We start from the raw sequence: 21,487 nt of genomic DNA on the forward strand, positions 1-21,487 counted from the left end.
CAAAACATGTCTCTTGGTTCTGTTGGCGTCAAATGGCCTAAAAGGGGTAGTATCAAAAAACACCTGTAACTATTAAATGACGCGGTAAAATCTTTTAATATTTCACATTTAGATGTACAATATGATACAGAATAACAATACAGTTTGCAATTTTAGGTTCTTGATATTGCCCATTACACAGGTCTTACCTTAAATTTAGATCGGTTATATAACATAAACTATGGAATGTTATAAATACTTTTTACCGAATATAGATTGCTCAAACTATGAACCGGAGATGTATATAAGAGGCCTTGTAATAATTTATTGCATGACGTATATAAATCACAGGTCCATAGTGTTTGCGTTTTGACCATTGTATATTAAACATATGTTTGCTTGGCAAATAAGTCAAGATTTAGAAAATAAAACTGTAAATATTTATTTCTAAATTAGACAATTATTGAATGGTGATCCGATAAAAGACAAAAATATCATTTTAACTATTTTTCGGCAAGTCATTCTATAAGTGTAAAATATATAATACACACGCTAAACGTAGTATTGATCCTTAAAAACAGAACAACTCATTTTCAAACTAAAATATTTATTTTTCATTCATATAACGCATGGTTAATACTCTTAACCATCAGTAAAATCAACAACAAGGGGGTTTCATCGACAGCATTACTAGCATCGTATAGTACATATATCACAATATTCTAATAAATAAATTATTTACAAAATTTGTAATTAGATTAACATGAACATTATACTATTCACTCGTTTGTAAGAGGGTAAGATCAAGTTCTACACTTTAAAGGTTGCGTCCACTTATTTATCTATCAGAATGTCTCGAGTCTTTTTTTACAATAACCCTTATTTGAAGTTTAAAATACAGACAAAACAATCATGTTTGCTATAGCTACATGTATCTATGTTAATGTTGAACAGCGTTCGTTCGTAATATTTTCAGCAAACTGGCTTATACACACAATCTAAATACACTGGATACGCACTACATTCATGTGTTTGAAATAATGGTGGGTTGACGACACATATTATACTAGGAACAGAATATGTCTCTCCAAATTTAACACGACTATATGCAAACTACTCGTATTCCACAAACAATTAAACGGTATGTTGTTATTTTCATAAAAAGGGTAAAACTCACTATATTCTACATATGTATGCCATGATAATAAAGATTTATCGAAATTATAAAGCAGATTTTCGTATTTTCTTGTTTTGCTTTACTACAATAAGATAATCAGAAAGAAAAGTCTAAGAATGCACAAGTGTAATAACCTTAATGATTTGTTTTTACTTTGTAGAACCGTTAAAAAAGGTAAAAATCTATAGCTTTTCATATACCTCTACACTTGTATTGATTTCTTATTTAACAAAACGCTACGTTACATTCAAAGGTGAGCCATACGGATATATTTGGTTAATGGATTCTTGACGAGTCAGAAAAGCTCGCTAAAGTTTCTTATTTAACAAAAATTTGTGACGAGCGTAGTTAACTTTACATTGCAAGAAAACCGCATTGTACTTCTAATTTATGCTACCATAACAATATAATCAGGGACAAACATACGGACATATGTTTTCACGTTTAAATGCACATGCATACGTGCAGATATTTGTCCACACACACACGCATACGCGCACATACACGCGTACACACACGCATGCATCCCAAGAAATGAATTCTCTTCAAACACTTTTGCAGCCAAAAGAATGTTTACTGTATAAAGCAATAGTTTTACCTTATTAAAAGTCTTGTCGTTTAAATTTTTGAATTATCATCATCGGTTGAACTTCATGATTACCCAACACTTCTGTAATTTCATAACTGACTTTGATGCATGTTCATTTGTTCGCTTCACGTCTAGCAATACTTATAATTACATCATTACAAATGCATAACCATTTCATTTGATATAAAAGAAATATGTAAGACAAATACCTCTATTTCAACATCTCTCAACATCTCTATATTTCAAAACAACACATTTTATTCAAAGTCAGACGATTACAACCAAGACACCTTTTAAAGACCCGCCACACGGAATAACTACTGTAGTTTCTGTGTTTCTATGGAGGTAATTACACAAGAGCTAATATCAGGTATACTTCCTACAGTGCAAGATATATATTTAGCTGTTTTAGAGCTTTAAAATATACAAATAGTCAAACCTGTCTATAAAGACCACCCTTGGGAGAGCCAAAATGTGGTCTTTTTTGTGAGCTGGTCTTCATTCACAGGTTAAAATACACTGTGAATGTTAAAATGGAAAACAAAACATGTGGTCTTTAGAGCCAGATGGTCTCTGTTCAGATGTGGTCTTTAACACAGGTTTGACTGTACTGAAAGAAAATGTCTAAATCAAACAAGCTAAGAAGAATTAGTCGATGAAGTTGTGAACATACAATAATTCAGGAAGGGCCTGACATTTTGTACTAAAGCTGTATTATAAGAGTATTATTACTAATAGGATGATTTCATGAAACTGATGTAGGGAAAATAGGTCGGTCGCCAGATTGTGATGGGTCTTTAAGAAGACAGACAACACTTTATAAACATATTCCATTTGCTGTCAAAATATATGTTATAAATTAAATATACTATGATATAACAAATATATATGCACTGAGATCATTCGTATGTCTCAGAGAAAATATTTTGGTACAAAAATAAAATCAAAGTAAATGTAAAATCGTTTGGTTAAAATCGTATTCTACCGAAGGAATTTGATTGTGAATTTCATAGATTAACTGTAATACTCAAGTATGTAATGAAGAATTACTTATGCAGTAACTTCTATCAAGAAAGGCGCCTTGTGTAGGATTAGGCAACATAACAACGTTAATAGTTTACATTATTACAGTGAACAAACATATACCACTCAAAGTTTAATACGGATCGCATTTTTTTTCGCAAGGGATCACCGAATAAAATTGGAAGATGTATGATATGTGGATAAGATGACGCTGTGCCTAAATAAATAATATTATCTATATATTAACTTTGTATAGCCGTAAACGAATAGGGTAACCAAGATAAGACAGTGTCATGCATGGTATAAGTTCAGTTGTGCTTATAAAAACATGTTTATGTTGATCATACCTGCCTTTTTTCTGGCGTTTCTGGCGTTTGGTAGCCACTGATCAAAATTAAATGAAATATGACTGAGGCTTTTACAATAATAGGACAAAACTATTTATAATCGAATACAATAGCTTTCTTTTCAACAATCTGATAGAGGTAAACTTTGGCATGTTATCGTGTCTTCCTTTAGATATAGCAGTAAGTTATTCTATTTTATTGGCATACTGAGTAATATTTATAGACTGTTATCCGATTAAATTGAAATGTCATTTAAATTTTCGAAACAAAAGATACACTAAACAATACGGTCACACCACTATAGATTCCATTTCGGTACATTCCACATCTACTACTGACAATATAGTCACAATGTTTCCTGGTGGCTTTCTTATTGATTGCACTTATTTAATAAAGCGGTGGCCTTTTCAGATTTAATAATATTAAGGGAAATACATACATAACTCAATACAATAAGAAAAGTGTTACTTATGTACATAAATGATTACATTACTGCAGTTATTTACGCATATCACACATGCATTTGACACCTGCCCAGCAGGTTGCAAAATCCAACACCATTATTGGTCGCATTTTTACATAAATAACAATGTATAGAGTGGACTCGAATTATTCCAACGCGACTAGTGATCACATAGTCATCAATAACCTTCCTCCCTATTATATGTCCCCTATTGTCAGTTAAAACTATTGTCTAATTCTTGTTTTGTTACATAATTGTAGTTGTTTGTCATTGCTGCTATAATTAAAACCAAATTGGTATAATTTGCTAAATATTTAGTAAGACATCTATGGCAAAAGTTTATTTGTGATTGACGTACGTTTCCCTTGCTGTTTTTCTTGATTTTTATTGATATGAAACTTTAGCAGGTTTAACCAGTGTCTTCGTTTGTATATAGACAAAATATAATCCACTCATACAATTGTAGCATTTCAAGGTCATGAAGTGATTTTGCTAGTCTTTATGATAGGATGCCAGTAGTCTGTTGGTCTATGTGGATGTTCCATTATTTCGTACCAATGATCCAGCTGCTCTCCATGACTGTACCATCCAAGCTCCACCTAAATAATGAAAAAGTCAATGAAAAGGTACATTTTAATAGTCTGTTCCTATATACCGACATTCAATTTTTAATGCATTTCTGTCTTCTCTATCTGCTCTCTGTTCACAAGCAAATTTTCTATTATGTAATACTCTATTATACAACAATTTATATTTAAACTAATCAGTAGTCTTTACCTGTCGTTAAAAATCTAAAACTCTATCCCCACTGCAAAGTTACGTAAGTTTTATTTGTCGACATTGAATAACGATGCAATGACTATGCTCATGTATGTTGTAAATTACTTTCAACCGGCATTTAGCAATTCTTCTCAAAAATAGAAAATTACAAATTAATAACCGACTGAATGACCGTCTGTTATAAAGAAGTCCCCACCTGTCCAATTTTCTGCACGCCCATCATCATGTCCTTGTGGATAATGTGAAAAACAAAAACATGGCCAAGAAGTTTCGGATTCTCTCTGTTAATGTCGAAGACACACGGCTGGTTCCATACAGGATCTTGTGTGTTTTGACGGACTTTTGTCTTATGTTTTGCTTCTCTGATTCCATTTATATACATCTCCACTTTAACATAAGGATCTGAAGTAGTAAAACTACTGCAATGCCAAAAGTGTATTCTGGTACAAAGTACCTTAAAAAAAGGCGATTCCCATTTTGGTTAATTAACGTATGGACATGACAGGAAGCAATAACTTTCAGCTAAACATTGATCAGATTTTTAAATGTTTTGTAAATACTATTTCAGATATTTATACTATACACTTATATTATCCTCTTTTATTCTTACTATTTTAGTTCAGTTCGTAAGTTTGATTTTGTGGTTAATACTTAATTGCCTGATGCGATTACGGAATATTGTCCGAAGAAATACATAACGACCTAAGTGTTGCCCGAAGTACATCTTGTGGGCACTTTCCGTAATCGCGCCGAGCAAACAAGTATTAATGTGTTTGATACTAATACCTTAATTCATCAGCAGGCAACTGACACCAACTGAATTTTATCGGATCGATTTTATTATGGCACCGGTTTGTAAATAAGTGACGTCATGTAAACAACATCGTCATGATACTGACTTGTTTTGTGTATCCATACTGTAACATGTTGTTGACAATATCCTTCAGTTTTGATCATGTGCCTTACAACTCATTAAATATTCAATTATATGCAGAAAAAATAATTAAAATAGAATGTTTAGCAATGAGGATTTATGTAGCAGCTTGCGTTTTGAACATGAACACACAGAAATATTTATTCAAACGTTCAAGTCTAAATGATAGGGGATAAAATTTAAGGTAGAAAACTGTCTTACAGTCAACGAGTGTTATATGTCTGACGAAATACTGATAGGGATATTCAACATGCTGGCTATTGTAAATTTATTTATTCAAGCTGTCCCTTACGTCATGTAAGGCAGTTCAGCGAGCCGTTATGAGAAAAAAAAACACTAAAAAATTTATTATTGTATCTTGCGGCTCGTATTGCCGCCAAAAACATTATCATTCTCGTTACTATTTATAGCAACATTGGTATTTAAGGATTATTGTTCCAATACATGTTTATAACATTCATTTGCTACAATATCAATAGGAACTACATATATTGTTATGAAACTTTCAGCTATAAAACAATAGGATTTTGAAATGATCTTCCTCGTCATGAAAATGGAAAGATCGCATCAGCTTATTACAGAATTATTTAACGAAAACTTGACCACAAGGAGAATTCGTGTCAAGAATTGCGTTATTAAGTGATTATTTTCTGGGAACGTTCTGCGACCGTCGGGGTTGAACATTATTCGCTCAATGACATGCTATTATCTAGAAAATGCTTGGCAATATCAATTATACCAATCCCAAGGGGACAAGTTCCTCTATATTAGAAGGTTATTTATTTTCTGACTTAACACCAAATTACAATAAAATATGCTGATATTCAGGGAACATGACAATTCACTCAGCAGCCTTCAAAATACGTGTTACAGGAAAATCTGCTTAGGCTGTTACTGCACGAGACAGCTAGAATATAATGATGATAAATGGAAATGGTAGAATACATGTCTTAAATGAACTTGTGCAATACCTATCATGTTTCAATATATTTCTTTTAGAGTGCACCAATGTAAAGACATATTTTCTAATATAATAAATATTAACCTGGAAGATAGGTGACATTTTGAAATTGATATTTTTATTTTGTGCGAAATTTCTTGTTATACGTGCAGCTGATTACTATAAAAGCGATAACAAGGCTCAGGCGAGCTTTACATTCAATGCCTTCTGTTATCATTAAACGTGTTAAGGTTTAAACTAGTGGGGGTTATTTTGTTTACTCATGTGACTTTGGAACATAGTTCAAGATAAGACTGAGGATGGGCGAGTGTCATAAATTGTTTAAAGTTCCTTGGTACTGGACGTTCAAAGGCGATGTCCAACTGTGTTGGTCTGTTTGTCTTTTTTTTTTTTTGTTGTTTTTTTTTTTTGTTGTTGTCCTTGCTGTATATATGATTTACTTTTGTATTTATGTTAGTCATATGAACAGCCATATTTACAATTCTATAAGGTTACGATGTGAGGAGTCTGTGTTCTAGAAAACTGGATCAGTTTTTCAAACCTTAAACTGGCTGTTAAAATAACCTCCGATTGAATATTGATTCAAAACATTAGGCTTGGTGGGAAACACAAGTATGATGTTTTGGTTTTGCTGTAAAGACTTTTTAGGGTTCATAATCCTTAACTCATTCAATGTTTATCTAGGTCTTTGTTATATTTTCTGGTCCATTGCACTCATGGAGTCCATTCAATAGATGTGTAATAGAGTTCCGCTTAAACCGGTGCTAGGGGGCGTGAGAGGTGTTGCACATTTCATTACTTCTCATAAACAGACTCAATCAAACCGAGTCTGCTATTATTCCTTTTTGGTTGCATTCTATGCTTCCAATTGATCTTTTTACAGATTTTATTCTTAAATGTCGAAATAAAAGCCTAACAGTTAATTGACTGTTTGCTTAATCACCTGTTACAATTTCGAACAACTGGGTCATGGATGTTTTTTGAAATAGCACTTGCTTACTTGTCTCTGGTTTTACCACTAACTAAATCATATATGATTTTAATGATCATGTTTTTATTTTAACATTGGTCGCGTATCATTTTACATTTCTGCGATTTTTATGGTTTTTGTTCAACACGGATTTGTGTATATTTTCCACTAAGTAAATGAATTAAATGTACAATGTATTAAACATTTATTTAACGACAGAATATTTTTAGTTATTGTATATTTTGCAAGATTAATTAAACATTTGCTATTATTTAATGATATAGTACTTACTAAGACTTCTTAATATACTCACTAACAGCACCAAGAAGTGATACACGTGGTAGAGTTCTTGCTTCTACCACACTAAATACCATTTTCCCTGCAACCGGCTGATAACAACCAGATATATGAATATCGCCTTGATGTAGCTGAAAAATAAAATGAACGTCATATTTGTCTTGCAAAAGGAAGAGATTTGCTTTTGTTTAATACCAAATATTAATTAATCTAACTTGTAGAGTATAAAACCTTTCTAAGGCATGAGCTTTTTATGTTAATACCTAAAACGTAACTATAACATCTTTTATCTGGTCACCATAGTATTGCTCTGAAAATTATGTCACTGGACTTTGAAAACATTTTAGAGTCACAAAATATGTACGTTATTCAGCGTTTTTAATCAATAATGTAATTCAAATATTCAATTTCCTTGACTACTAAACCTGATCAAAACATATTTTGAATAAATTATGTTATATTTACACTGAAGAAAAAGTAACTGTAAACCTTACCCTGTAAACACTATGAGGCAGTATAACCAAATCCACAAGACCATTTTCGTATTTGTCTATATCTTTTAGCTGCACCGCGGCCATACCCACCAGATGTCTTCGAGTAATATGATGCGAGGAATAAACCTGAAAACATGTTTGAGTTGCTTTTATAGATTTATTTGTATTTACCAATGTGTCATCAGTCATTATTTCTATAAAAATTGATACTCCTTACTTTTGACAGCGTACTGAATCACCACATTTTTCAATTTGGATAACAATGTCTTTGGGATGTAGACTACTTAATTCTCATATAATAACTTGATGGGACCTGATCTAGTCTAATGACTTTTTGACACATTAGTATCATATTTTGCATCATCAAAGACAGTCAATTACTTTAATAGCAATACGTTCGCTGATTCACATAATTATTCACTAGGTATCTGATCCATCATGTTTTAAAAGAGCAAAAGTTGTTGTCTTATTATAGAAACATTAATGAACAAACCTGGAATTCAAGAGCAGAATCCTCTGACAATTCCTCTCTGGTTATCTCTTGAATGGAGAACTTTTCCAGGAAAACTGGTGTCTGGACACATACAAGAATTATTTCAATATTTAATCATATTAAAAGGGATGTTTTTCGTCTGATAATAAGGCGACAAACGGTTTGTATTGACACTTAAACTATTTTTATCAGGAAACATGTAGCTTATTATATACAGAATAGAGCCTTGACAAGCCGCTTCAAACCTAAGTGTTTCAAGATCATATTGTTTATTAATAGTCTTCTTTTGAAAATCTAAATTAACAATAATGAACGATTGTATAATACTATTATACTTGCCCTAGATTTGTTTATTGTTTTTGTCCTGTATTTAAATGTTCTCCCAGGAACAAGGAATGCCTTCACATATGGGTTAACATCTGTGTTACTAGGTAACCCAGCAATTCTGAGATCACCTGCCTAAATAGACAAGAGGTGGGAATTTACTGATATATTAAAACTTGAAACTATATAAAAACTACTAGTATTCTCCCTGCTTTAACATCATTATCTCATACTTGCATACTGTTACCCTGCATGTATTGTCATGAGAAAAAAACGTATTGAGCAAGGCCATTTACTTGCTGTTCATTTTCCAGATGCTCTGTGCCGGGGCCGAAAATACCTATTACTGCGCATATGTTTACAAACAAAATAACATCGGATATGTAGGTCTATCTGTATTAAGGTTATGTATTTTTATGCCCCCGAAGGGAGGCATTTAGTTTTCAACTGTCCGTCCGTTCGTCACAACGTTAACTTTTTGATGAAGGCACTTTACTTGCGAACCACTGCACCCAGGACCTTCAAACTTCATATGCTGATAGTACTTATTGAGTACACAACCCCAACTGACTTTGGGGTCACCAGGTCAAAGGTCAAGGTCACAGGGACCAACGTTGACTTTTTGCATGTCTGATCGTCACAACGTTAACTTTTTGCATGAAGGCACTTTACTCGCAAACCACTGCACCCAGGACCTTCAAGCTTCACACGCTGATAGTACTTATTGAGTACACGACCCCTACTGACGTTGGGGTCACCAGATCAAAGGTCAAGGTCACAGGGGCCAATGTTAACTTTTGGCATATCCGTTCGTCACAACGTTAACTTTTTGCATGAAGGCACTTTACTCGCGAACCACTGCACCCAGGACCTTCAAGCTTCACACGCTGATAGTACTTATTGAGTACACGACCCCTACTGACGTTAGGGTCACCAGATCAAAGGTCAAGGTCACAGGGGCCAATGTTAACTTTTTGCATATCCGTTCGTCACAACGTTAACTTTTTGCATGAAGGCACTTTACTCGCGAACTACTGCACCCAGGACCTTCAAACTTCACATGCTAATAGAACTTATTGAGTACACGACCCCTACTGACATTGGGGTCATCAAGTCAAAGGTCACGGTCACAGGGGCCAATGTTAACTTTTTGCATGGAGGCACTTTACTCGCGAACCACTGCACCCAGGACCTTCAAACTTCACATGCTGATAGTACTTATTAAGTCGAGACTCCTACTGACTTTGGGGTCACCAGGTCAAAGTTCAAGGTCACAGGGACCAATGTTAACTTTTTGCATAAAGGCACTTTACTCGCGAACCACTGCACCCAGGACCTTCAAACTTCACATGCTGATAGTACTTATTGAGTACATTACCTCTACTGACTTTGTGGTCACCAGGTCAAGGTCACCATGTCAAAGGTCAAGGCGCTGTGGGGGCATTTGTCACCATTAGTGACAGCTCTTGTTTAAAACAAAATTTGTAATCTAAACCATAATATATAGTTTGCTACATAAACTACTGTAACCAATGCGGTGTAATCTACGCACATAAATCCACCCTAGCTATGTGTTTACTCGCATGATTCCCGTTTAAACTCTCGTAAGAAAAAGTAACATTTTGTTTTTCGCTACATTCTGTGTTTTTCTGTTAAAGAAAACTCAGGTTATATAAAAACGTCCAAACTTGTAAACATTTTACTGGAACTAGAAAGAACTCTAGTAGCTTATGAAATCAACGAAAGTTATGACGGGAAGAAGTCTGGTGATGAAAAGAATCAAAGGTAAAAACATACTTACGACATTTATTTCTCACCTCAATAATAATCACATTTAATGCGTTATCTGTAAACTGTAGTTGCACTTTGAGCCTTCCTGTTGGTTGTAAAGGTGTGGCATAGCGCGGTGTCATCATCTCTTCTAGGTTCAAATCGTGCATCATAACCGGCGTGTCTGGTAAACCAATTCCTGGTGGCCTCTGAACAGTGAGAAAGAATTATATCGGAATAGAAGGAAACATTTTAACCGGGTGTGATGCACATATAATAAGAGGCGAGTAAAATTAGGAATGTAACTTGTGATTCTGAGACATTCTTGAAAAAGTCAACTTCACAATTATTTACCCGTTTTCGCTGAAAGTTTTTGAATGATATGATATTTATACTTTAAAATCTCAAGCTTGTTTTATATGCATTTTCTTTTTGCATTTCCCATGGCAGTATTAAAAATGTTTCATCTTTTGTACAATCACAATTCGTTATTTGTAAATTTCATTTTGCGGGCATGATAGATAATAAAACTGCTAATTTGATTTTGTTTCCATTAATATAGTTTCAAGACACTATATTTTCGTCACAATCAGGCGTCTTTCCGTGCTTTCAGCCATAGTCTTAGGCAGTGTCTGTTCGCGAAGATAATATGATATTTTTAAAGTAAGCACGATAGCGCTTGCATACATGGACAATTCGTTGGCCTTTGAAATGTAATGGCATTCATTACTTCCCGCGGTTATTCTGGCATCTGTCTTATTATAGCTGATTACATACATCGATTTTCTAGGCAAGACTTGCTTTTAATGAAAGAGAAAAGCTGCAGATCTAAAACAGCTCATCTAAGTATTATTCTTTTAACATTAAGCACAATACAAAACCCGTCGGTTAAGTTTTGTACCGTACATCTTATTATAACAAATATATTGTCAGTCTGAGTTACAGAAGTTGAATGTACAACATTGTTATCCATTTTAGTTTCCATTTCGGATATCAACAGACAAATGTGTTTTCTACAGTATGAAATAAATACTTCACAGTCAAGGGAAATGTTAACAGGCGAACGACTGTTGAATTGCAAATTTTGTCTATACATTTTGCACAGACGCAGCATAAAGTCCTTGGAGGTACTCTGACTATTAACAAAACAAATTTCCTCTTTAGTTCTATTAATATTATAAATCTACTATGAGACCTCTGTTCTGTTCATCATAAGCCTCAATTGCCACGTTAGTAAGGCTTTGGACCAGTAATTTTTACATGTTTTCATGTCATGGATTAAAACCTCATATTTTCTTACTTGTGCCACCTTTTTAACGTTACTTTGCTACATTTGTAGCATAAATGTATAAATACTTTTTTGACAAACCAATAATGATCAGCAAGTTAGAGTCCAGAAATGAAACGTCGGTAAACTTTGATCATATGACTTAAATGGGCCGAGAATACTCTATGTTTCTTAATGTAATGTTATTTAGAAATGTTAACAAATTGTTGATTGTGACAGTATTTCTGTTAAATGTTAATTTCATTTTGATGATAAACACGACCATCACAACCAACAGATGGCAATAAAGATCAATGTTAGAAAAGAAATAGGCATTTTACGCGAATTATGTGTTCTCGCAATTTTGTGATTTTTGAAACAAGGGGTCTGGGTGATGAATGGACTATATTTGGAATTTTGATAAGGTGAAAATTTCTCAAAGTTTGAAAATTAATGTGTCGTTACATATGCTTTCAATACATAGACTTTATGGGTATTTGAAATTGCTAAGAATGAATAGAACACCTTACAAAAGAACTTCTCTAAAGGAAATAACCATAATAATTTGTCATGGAAAACTTAGAACGTGCGCAGAAAGAGAAAGTGATGTTATGTTTTGCTAAAAGCAACACGCGAAGTTTGTTTCACGAATGACAGAGCTCGTTGCAGAAGAATACGCCAATGAAATACATGCCAGTACATTTCTGTAAACCTTCTATCAGATCAGATATGTTCCCATTCATTCATTATCAACATACTTTATAAGTACGTTTTATGATATTGATATAGGCGAAACGTGCGATGGTAATACAGTATATAAGGAAAATTCCATTGCAGGTACTTGACTGAATCATAACTGAAAATCTGTGTTTCTATCTTCCTGTGTCATCAACGAACCATTCAGTTGTATACCAGGTAATCTGGATTATACCAGTGCAGCTTTCCAACCTGATTGAAAATAATTAGTTTATATTATTAGAGTTCAATTTACTACGAGGTAATATCGGCTTTTCTTACAATTTGTTAGGTTTAAAATGTTACATATCGGTATGTTATCGCGGCACTAACGGGTATGTATGAGAAGGAAGTTTTATCAGTGTACGTTTGTTATAAAGTAGTGCTTTATTCAGTAATTTCTGACAGGTCAAGGGAATTCGACAAAACCCCAGAAATATCAGAACGTGTTAGCAACATTAAGGAAAACGTATGTGTTGTCAGTTTCCGTTTGTTTGAATTTACGACCGATTCTGTCGTTTTTCACTGTTCATGGGATTTTGGAAAAACCCATAAGATATCAGAATGCTTTCGCTACATTAAAGTATTTGAAAGAAAATGAATGGTTTATCATTTTACATTTGATAAATGTAAGATTGGTTCTGGCATGTTTTACAGTTTTAGGGATTTCGACAAAACTCATAAAAACTATTTTCAAAGCCTAGAACGCAATTTAAATTATAGCAGACTCTGACTTTCGACTTCTGATTTCCAATTTCCACACTTCTTACTTCCGACTTCCAAAGAGGGAAAGTTGGAAGTCAGAAGTTTCGAAGTTGGAAGCCGGAAGTCAGGAAGTTAGAAGTCAGATATGCAGAAGTTCGAAATCAGAAGTGCGGAAGTCGAAGAAGTCGAAAGTCAGATGTTGGAAATTGGAAGTCAGAAATAAAAAGTTTGAAAGTTAAAAATCAGGGTGTTGGAACCTAGAAGTTTGAAGTTGGAAGTAAAACGAGTGGAAGTTAGAAGTGGGGAAGTTGGAAGTAAAAAGTGTGGAAGTTGGAAATCAGAAGTCAATAAGTTATAAGTAAGAAGTGTGGAAACTGTAAGTAAGAAATGAGAAGCTCGCAAGTTATAAGTTAGAAGTGAAGATATTGGAAGTCTGTAGTCGGAAGCGAGTTAGTTAAGTTGGAAAGGTGGAGGTCGGATGTCAGAAGTCAGGAAGTTAGAAGTCAGAAGTGCGAAAGTTAGAAGTTGAAAGTAAGAAGTTGGGAACTTGCAAGTGAGAAGTGCAGAAGTCAGATATTTAAAGTACGAAGTACGGTAGTAAATGTCCCTCCAGGGCTTCCGTACAAAGGACAGTTACGAAAAGTACGGGGCATAACTATAGCTTTGAAAGTTAACCAATACCAATCACTTGAAAACTGCATGAAAGTAGCAAGCACTATTCGATATGCATCTGTTTCTCTTATATTTAGATTAAATATTTCACTAAATCTCAACGGCCAGCTAGATATTAGCGTGAAAGGATTTAAAACAAACTAATGAACAGAACAAAAATTATCAAGTCAACTTGTCACATGTACATGTGTACCCAAAAGGACAGTTGAATTGCAAGACCTAATATTCAACACTAATACATGAAACTAAAATCATTACATTTTGATTACTCTTTGCGAATTTGCGACCAAACCGTAATCGTTTTACTAACTGAAAATCAATAAAAGGTCCTATCGACCTATATCCTACATAAAAATTGTTATTTGCTACACAAAACGCAAAAATGTTTTTTACTTACTATAAGTTTAAGAAAGCTGCCTGAAGGTCAGAATTCACAAAACAGGTTGGTAATAACTTTCATTTGATAGTGCTATTTTACTTTCCAGTTGTACTGTTATTTAAGACACTAAGTTTAAGAATTGTTTACAAAAATACTGCATAATACCACATATAATGCTATTTTTATCTTTTTCCTTTAATGTTAAACGTTATTATTCAATACCGTATTGCAAGTAAGATTTTATCATGTTATAATGTTATCTTAATATGTAATCCTCATGAAAAAATAGTGTGTTCATTATATTTTAAAGACAGAAGTTATAGTATTTTTCATTTAGGCGTTTTGCAACACATCTCTTTATGTAACTACAAGTTGTACTGTTATTATAGACACTAAGTTTAAGAACTGTTTACAAATATACTGCATAATACCACATATAATGCTATTTTTATCTTTTTCCTTTAATGGTACACGTTATTATTGAATACCGTATTGCAAGTAAGATTTTATCATGTTATCTTAATATGTAATCCTCATGAAAAATAGTGTTCATTATATTTTAAAGACAGAAGTTATAGTATGTTTCATTTAGGCGTTTTGCAACACATCTCTTTATGTAACCACAAGATGATTATTCTCTGTTAGCACAATACTTGCAAAATAAGACAGGTGTTTCCTTGTTTAAAACAATATATTAAACGTTTTATCAATTCGATAGGACCGTCAAACTTTCTGCTCTCAGGTAATGTTAATTCAAAGTAAGTTAGATCGTTCTCCTGAAATTGAACAATACATGTGAAAACCCCGTTACCAACGGCAAGGAGATTTTGGAAGAAATTCAGATTCGTTCAGACTTATAATACTATAGTATTACGACGCTAATACTAACAGAAATAGGTTTATAGACCTCATTTCTATCTTGTTTCTTTTCTCGGTTTTACTAATCAATACGTCACAACGTTTTCTTACAGTAATTTGATAAATTAATATTTCACCTAGTATAATTACCCACACTTTTACGACTTGTAAACATCACACGTTAATAAATTAGGATAAAAAATTTAACTGTGGAAGAAGTTAATGTTAGATAACTTGAAAGAACATTGTTCTCGGATTTATAAACATATGGAATTTAGAGCAACTGCTTTAAGATAATTTGTAAAGTGCAACGTAATTAAAAACTGATAAAGCCTACCAGTTTTGGCTTTTTTCGCTGATATGGCGGAGCTACTGGATTAGGCGTGTGGTCCAGTGCATTTAAAGAACTGACGACAAGCGAGGACAGGGTGACCCTTCTACCATCAGGACGAGGCCGACCTGCTTTGAATAAAAAGAATGCAATATTCAAAATTGAACATATTATGTAAATTATCTTACAGTTTCACAATGTACTTAAATGGAAAAAATGTACTTCAAAGAAAGTATTTCGAAGATAACATTGCCTTTGCTTATTATTATAGTAAGTAACTAGTTCTTCAGAAGACGTAAGTACTGCTTATAAAGGGTATGTTAACAACATGAACAAATTTTTTATTTAATCGGAAGCATTTAAACTATAAACTTGTTAAACAATGAATGTTTTATATACCTGGCAGCGGTGGCTGTTTAACTGAAACAGAAAATTGAATTCAATTTCTAATTATTTTAATGTACATTGATAAATTTAGTGTAGAAAATATAATCATGAAATGCACTTGACTGATTTACTTGCAAAAGCGGCTACAGTACCAATTATATCAAGCAAAGCAAATATTATAGACGCTTTTTTTGCCGTTACTGTTTTACCGAAGCAAAGAAAAAAATATTTTATTGTTAAAAGTAAAGTCCTGTTAATATTGATATTATTATATTTGTATATTTGCAAAATAGTCTGTTCCGATTAATTGTACTTCAGGTTACGCATATTGAATGTATTTGTTATGTGTAAATATATATGGTCTTATTCAAATTTCAGTGATACATCTACATTTAAATGTGAGTTAAGTACTCAGTCCAAAGAGGTCCATGTATGGAAACATTGAAATAACTATTTAAATGCTGGTAAATTGACCTTTATTTAGTTTCGTTCGGCATAACTTTAGTAAGATATTTACTTTCGGGTATGAATATTGCAGTCGGACGACGGATTTCAGCAAGTGAGTGGCTCCGTCGGTATGGTCGGGGTCGCTTCCTCTTCTTCTCCTGTTCTTGCATGTCTGCTGGCTCTTCTAAACTTGACCGACGATTCTCAGGTGGCAATTCTTCTTCTAAAGTGTACATCTCGTCCATTTCTAATGTTTCAGAATCTGATAAATCTGGAAAATAAGTCGGTCTTACTTTATACGTTTGATTATTTTGTTAGTCTTGAGCATTGTTTAAATTTGCCGGCATTTTAATTACATGTTTGACTTTTATCACAGAGTGGAGCTTAACTGAATTCCTAGCACTACGAAACAATGACCTCACCACCACCACTACTACCCTTGTAAAGGTATGCAAATCAGACCGACATACTTTTAGCAATCATTATTTAAGTGGAAATTCCATGCTTCCAACCATTAAACATAATGGTATTGCATTTTAAAGAATTCCTACTGAATCTGGCAGGATGACACTTTGTTAGAAATAAACCATGCTGGTCATTATAGTTAAACATATTCAGATCTAGAAAAACGATAATAATCTTAAATGCTCAATTATTAGGAATCGTTTAACGTATTTCTATAAATGTTCGTACGTACTACAAAAACCTCTTATGTTACTGTAATTCTTAGCAGTCTTAGTTTTATTGTCATAAATGCTTTAATGTTCACTCATTCATACGATTACTGCAACATAAGTATGGAATTGCAGCTTTGAACATGTGTTTCGTTTTAGTTATTTAATTCATATCTGGTTGATAGAAGTTTGCAGGGGCCTCCGTGGCCGAGTGGGTAAGGTCGCTGACTTCAAATTACTTGGCCCTCGCCGATGTAGGTTCGAGTCTCGTTCGGGCCACTGAGTTCTTCATGTGAGGAAGACATTCAGCTGGCTTACGGAATGTCGGTGGTTCTACCCAGGTGTTCGTTCGTGATGAAACAATGCACGGAGGGGCACCTGGGGTCATCCTCCACCATCAAGGCTGGAAAGTCGCCATATAACCTATAATTGTGTCGGTACGACGTTAAAGCTAGCAAAAAAGAAGTCTGCATATTTTAAGTTTTATTTATACTTATCAACAATAACTTTTTTTCCTTTCTAAAAATGTTTCTATGACGACATTCATAAATGAAAGAGATAGCAACCCTTTGGAGATTCACAAGTCCCTGTCGGACTCTACAAGGCATACTTTCAGTAATGTTTAAATATAAAAATGATTTTACCACGCTCGTAGTTGTCGTTTCAAGAACACATGAAAAACCTTTCGGTCGAGGTTTAGACTGTATTAATTGTATATCAAGAAAAATCATGTTTGATTTCTCCGCGCTTCCGTACGTGTCAAATAGCCATTTTTGTGCCTAAAATACTTTATTCTGACTTAAATATAAACGGTCGTCTTTCATGCGATAAAAAAGAATCCGTAAAAATTAGCCATAATCCATAGAGGGTCAAACAGCGTAGTAAATCTAGATGTATCCAAATTTGACAGGGTCTTTGCACGACTACGATAATACTTCTGAAAAAATATGCCCTATGGGAATGAAATTAGCTAGACCGTACTTATTTGTTTTTTAAAAATAATCTCAGCACATTTGCTAATGAACAAAAGTACTTTTTAACGAGGAAGAACATTCAAATTAAAATAATTACATCGAAAACAAACGAATATGTAACTTTACTATATGGTTCAAAACAGAATTCGTCCTTTTCTGATCGTGAATGATTTCGATCGGAAGTAAAAACGATCACACCTTCTTTTCAAGTTATGAAGCTTGTTTTTTTTTCAACATTCGTAAAATATTAATCAGAATCATCCCGAACAAACTGTTTTCCATTACTTTTAAAACTGGCGGATCGTTGATTATTTAATGCAAGTTACATTTTAAGAGTGGTTTAAAATAAAAAAGTAGAAAACCGCAGGTTGCCCAACACGACATAAACGAAAATGTTGCAGGCTCGGTTTAATTGAGCCTGTTCATGGACGGTAGTGGAAATGCAAGCAACCGTCCACGCCCTCTAGCTCTGGGTTGAGCAGAACGCAACATTTACACATTTTATAAGTACCAGAATATAATTATAGGGCGGGGCACATGGAACCTTCATCGGTGCACATAGTGCAATTCTATGAAAAGCGGCGTATGGTCCGCAGCTAAAATTATGGCTTTGCCCGAAACGAAAAAACAATGGGCATAACTAAACAAACTGGAATTTAGACAGGGATCTGTGGTTATTGAGCCTGCCTATCACATCACAGAAACTGCCAAGAGACAAAACTAAAAAGCAGGCATCATTATCCAACGTAAGTAATTTAAGTTTTCACTAGAATTGCTATAATTGATCATTGGTTAGAGCGTTGCTAATTTTTTATCTGATTTAAAGTAATGGTTTTAAGCCCATATCCGCGGTCAAAAACTAAAACAGCTATAATTATGACTTTTACGAGGTCGCCCGCCAGCTTGAATTACGTTCTGAGTCCTATTACATGACAGAACTCTTTAAGACAACATTTTGGTTCTATATAGGTACCAACAGATCTTCGTGTCAATTCAACGGAAATCGCGACACTATAATCATATGAATGGACTATTTCAAAGGTTAAATACAGTGAGCAATAATTGTTATAATATGATCTAAGCTTATAGTCTCCTTCTCAAAGAAAAAATACACCATAATTGCTCCATGAATGAACAAATGGTATCTGAAAAATAGATTTTGTAAATAAGACGTACTGCATGTTTCCTTGCAGGGTATGCTAATATAAATAACGACTTCAGGAAAGGAAATTCAACAGTTTGTTTTAATATGCAAAAAAGAATGAACATTTTGAAAATGAACTATATTTGCCAATTAATGATGTTTGTGTGTAAGATTCCGATACCAGAAAATATTAAAAGCTTAAAAACACTCTCTGAAAAAAAAAAACGACACGTATATCTTTGCCAACTTCTAATGCGTTGCAAATATCGTTTTCATATAAATTACCTGGTTAGTCGTCAAAATCAGATATTAAGATGCGAGTATTTCATGTTTCATTATCTTTTGCATGTTTCTCAACACAGTGTGCCACAGTTCTCCAACACAACTTAGAAGGGGATATTGACCAGTGATTTTCAGATCCTTAAAATTATTGGTTTAACATTAATAAAAAATTTGAAAGACAATTTATAGATTAGACTATATAGATAGTCCAGAAAAACTTTTATTTTCAGTGTATAATGTACAGTGCAATACGACAGATAGTGTTTCTTTTTCATTTTCCGTTTTAATCGTCCTAATTAAAAGATGTTAATTGATATGTTTGTAAAAAAATCATTGTATAACGCATGCCATACGCCCCCTCTCATGTCACACTATGAATAAGATATTGTTCTCTATAAACTAAAATCCATTGTTATGTTACAGAATAACTGTAAAATCAATTTAATTGTTACGCGAGATCATGTATTTCATTTTCTGAATTGGACAGCCGTCGTAATCAATACAGTTTACCGCGAGACACATTGCCGGTGGAACTTTTCTATAAATGTAGCAATTTTATCCAGTGTAATTCCATAAATTGGCTATACATTAATTGAGGTTCCGTGCATATAATACAAATCAGCGACACAATAATGACTGAATCATATTATGTTTTCCATCTTAATCAGAATATGTGCCTGAAGAAATGTTCTCAGTATTAGGAACCAACGTAGAACTACTGATTTCCGACGAGATAATTATAGTTTACACGAACGGTAACTCAGAGACTGATCTTATCTCTAATACCTGGACCAGTTTATCATATTTTTCCACTTAAGAATTTACTATAAAAGGAAACCTAACAGGGAAAAATAATTCTAAAAGAGTTATGAGTACGTCCATTGCAAATTTGTCAATGTTTTCTCAAGCAACATATTGGCTGCATTGAGACAATGGGACCTAGGCGGCTGAAATGGAATAAGAATCTGTACATTTTGCCATTAATATAAATGTTTCGAGTATTTTTTTGGAATTTTTTGTTTTTGTGAAACGCTTAACTTCAAACTATATTTATGCACAGTCATATTAAATGACGATATATTATGAAAATTACGGTTTTAGAATTAAAGATGATCCTCCAATGATTTTGTCCTACCCGTATGTTCTACTGACTTTGAGATCTATGTTTCAGTGAAATTGTCACCTTTAGGCGCATCAACACTAAGAAAGTACTTAATGCACCCTCTAGAAAATGCTGTTGTTTCTTTCTATCAATAAGTACAATGCGAAGAGGTGTCGTTGTTACATTAATCTCACAAGTCTACTTTTACATCTTCTGTCAACAGAATTTTTAATGTTAACATTTCTTCTGATATTGATATCATTTATGATTTCGGAATTCTTATAAAATTCATGACATCAATAAATTTACTACCTTGAATGCCAACATTTTCGTAAACCGGGTCAGACTTTTAAGTACCTATTTCGCCAGTAGAACAAGTAATGTACGATAAAGTTGCAGCGGCTGGTTTTAAAATAAATGCTAGGAATATTTCAAAATTGAAATACATTTAAATGTTAAACTTTCTTTCTCTTAGCCTTAAATGATAATATGCATATTTCAATTATTAACATTTTAGTTATCTTATTTTAGACGATATGGCAAAGTTTAACGTAAATCATGAGAATTAGCCTTATGCAAACTCTCATTTAATACGTTCACAATCAGGTATGTTTTCTATTCGTTCATTCCCTTCATCAAAGTTGACTGATTTGTTATTTGTTTTGATCCTTCTAATACTGTTACATATCTTATTCAATGTTATACTTCAAAATGTCCTCAGACCTGATATTAATGCTGAGTATGATCATAAAAAGCGTTTTCTTAAGATTTCTTATTTTAATGAATTTATTCATTTAATCGATAAACTAACTTGCAAATTTCGTGGTAAATGTATTATCGGTGTTATTTTCAATGATTTAAACTATTCTGAAACACCTTTTACTTTTATAAATATCAAATGTAAAGGAAACGTTTGTTTTTAATTAATA

General features: G+C 33.4%; 1 protein-coding gene across 2 annotated transcripts in view; it reads right to left on the reverse strand.

Annotated features, from left to right (window-relative positions):
* Nucleotides 1–575: 575 nt before the first annotated feature.
* The window catches only part of LOC123527646 (synaptotagmin-11-like), a 106,999-nt gene continuing 86,087 nt past the window's right edge, over nucleotides 576–21,487 (reverse strand). Inside the window, exons 4-13 of one of the 2 annotated variants that reach the window (XM_045307259.2) lie at nucleotides 16,453–16,653; nucleotides 15,948–15,968; nucleotides 15,555–15,676; nucleotides 10,649–10,810; nucleotides 8,847–8,966; nucleotides 8,508–8,588; nucleotides 8,015–8,140; nucleotides 7,537–7,651; nucleotides 4,555–4,760; nucleotides 576–4,177 (exon numbers count right to left, since the gene is read on the reverse strand). In XM_045307259.2, coding sequence (XP_045163194.1) covers nucleotides 4,055–4,177; nucleotides 4,555–4,760; nucleotides 7,537–7,651; nucleotides 8,015–8,140; nucleotides 8,508–8,588; nucleotides 8,847–8,966; nucleotides 10,649–10,810; nucleotides 15,555–15,676; nucleotides 15,948–15,968; nucleotides 16,453–16,653 — 1,277 coding nt within the window. In that variant the 3' untranslated portion in view covers nucleotides 576–4,054. Of the gene's footprint in view, nucleotides 4,178–4,554; nucleotides 4,761–7,536; nucleotides 7,652–8,014; nucleotides 8,141–8,507; nucleotides 8,589–8,846; nucleotides 8,967–10,648; nucleotides 10,811–15,554; nucleotides 15,680–15,947; nucleotides 15,969–16,452; nucleotides 16,654–21,487 lie in introns of both variants that reach the window. The other variant, XM_045307252.2, reaches the window with a different exon arrangement.

The sequence above is a fragment of the Mercenaria mercenaria genome, chromosome 1, assembly GCF_021730395.1.
Source record: "Mercenaria mercenaria strain notata chromosome 1, MADL_Memer_1, whole genome shotgun sequence".
Classification (NCBI taxonomy): domain Eukaryota; kingdom Metazoa; phylum Mollusca; class Bivalvia; order Venerida; family Veneridae; genus Mercenaria; species Mercenaria mercenaria.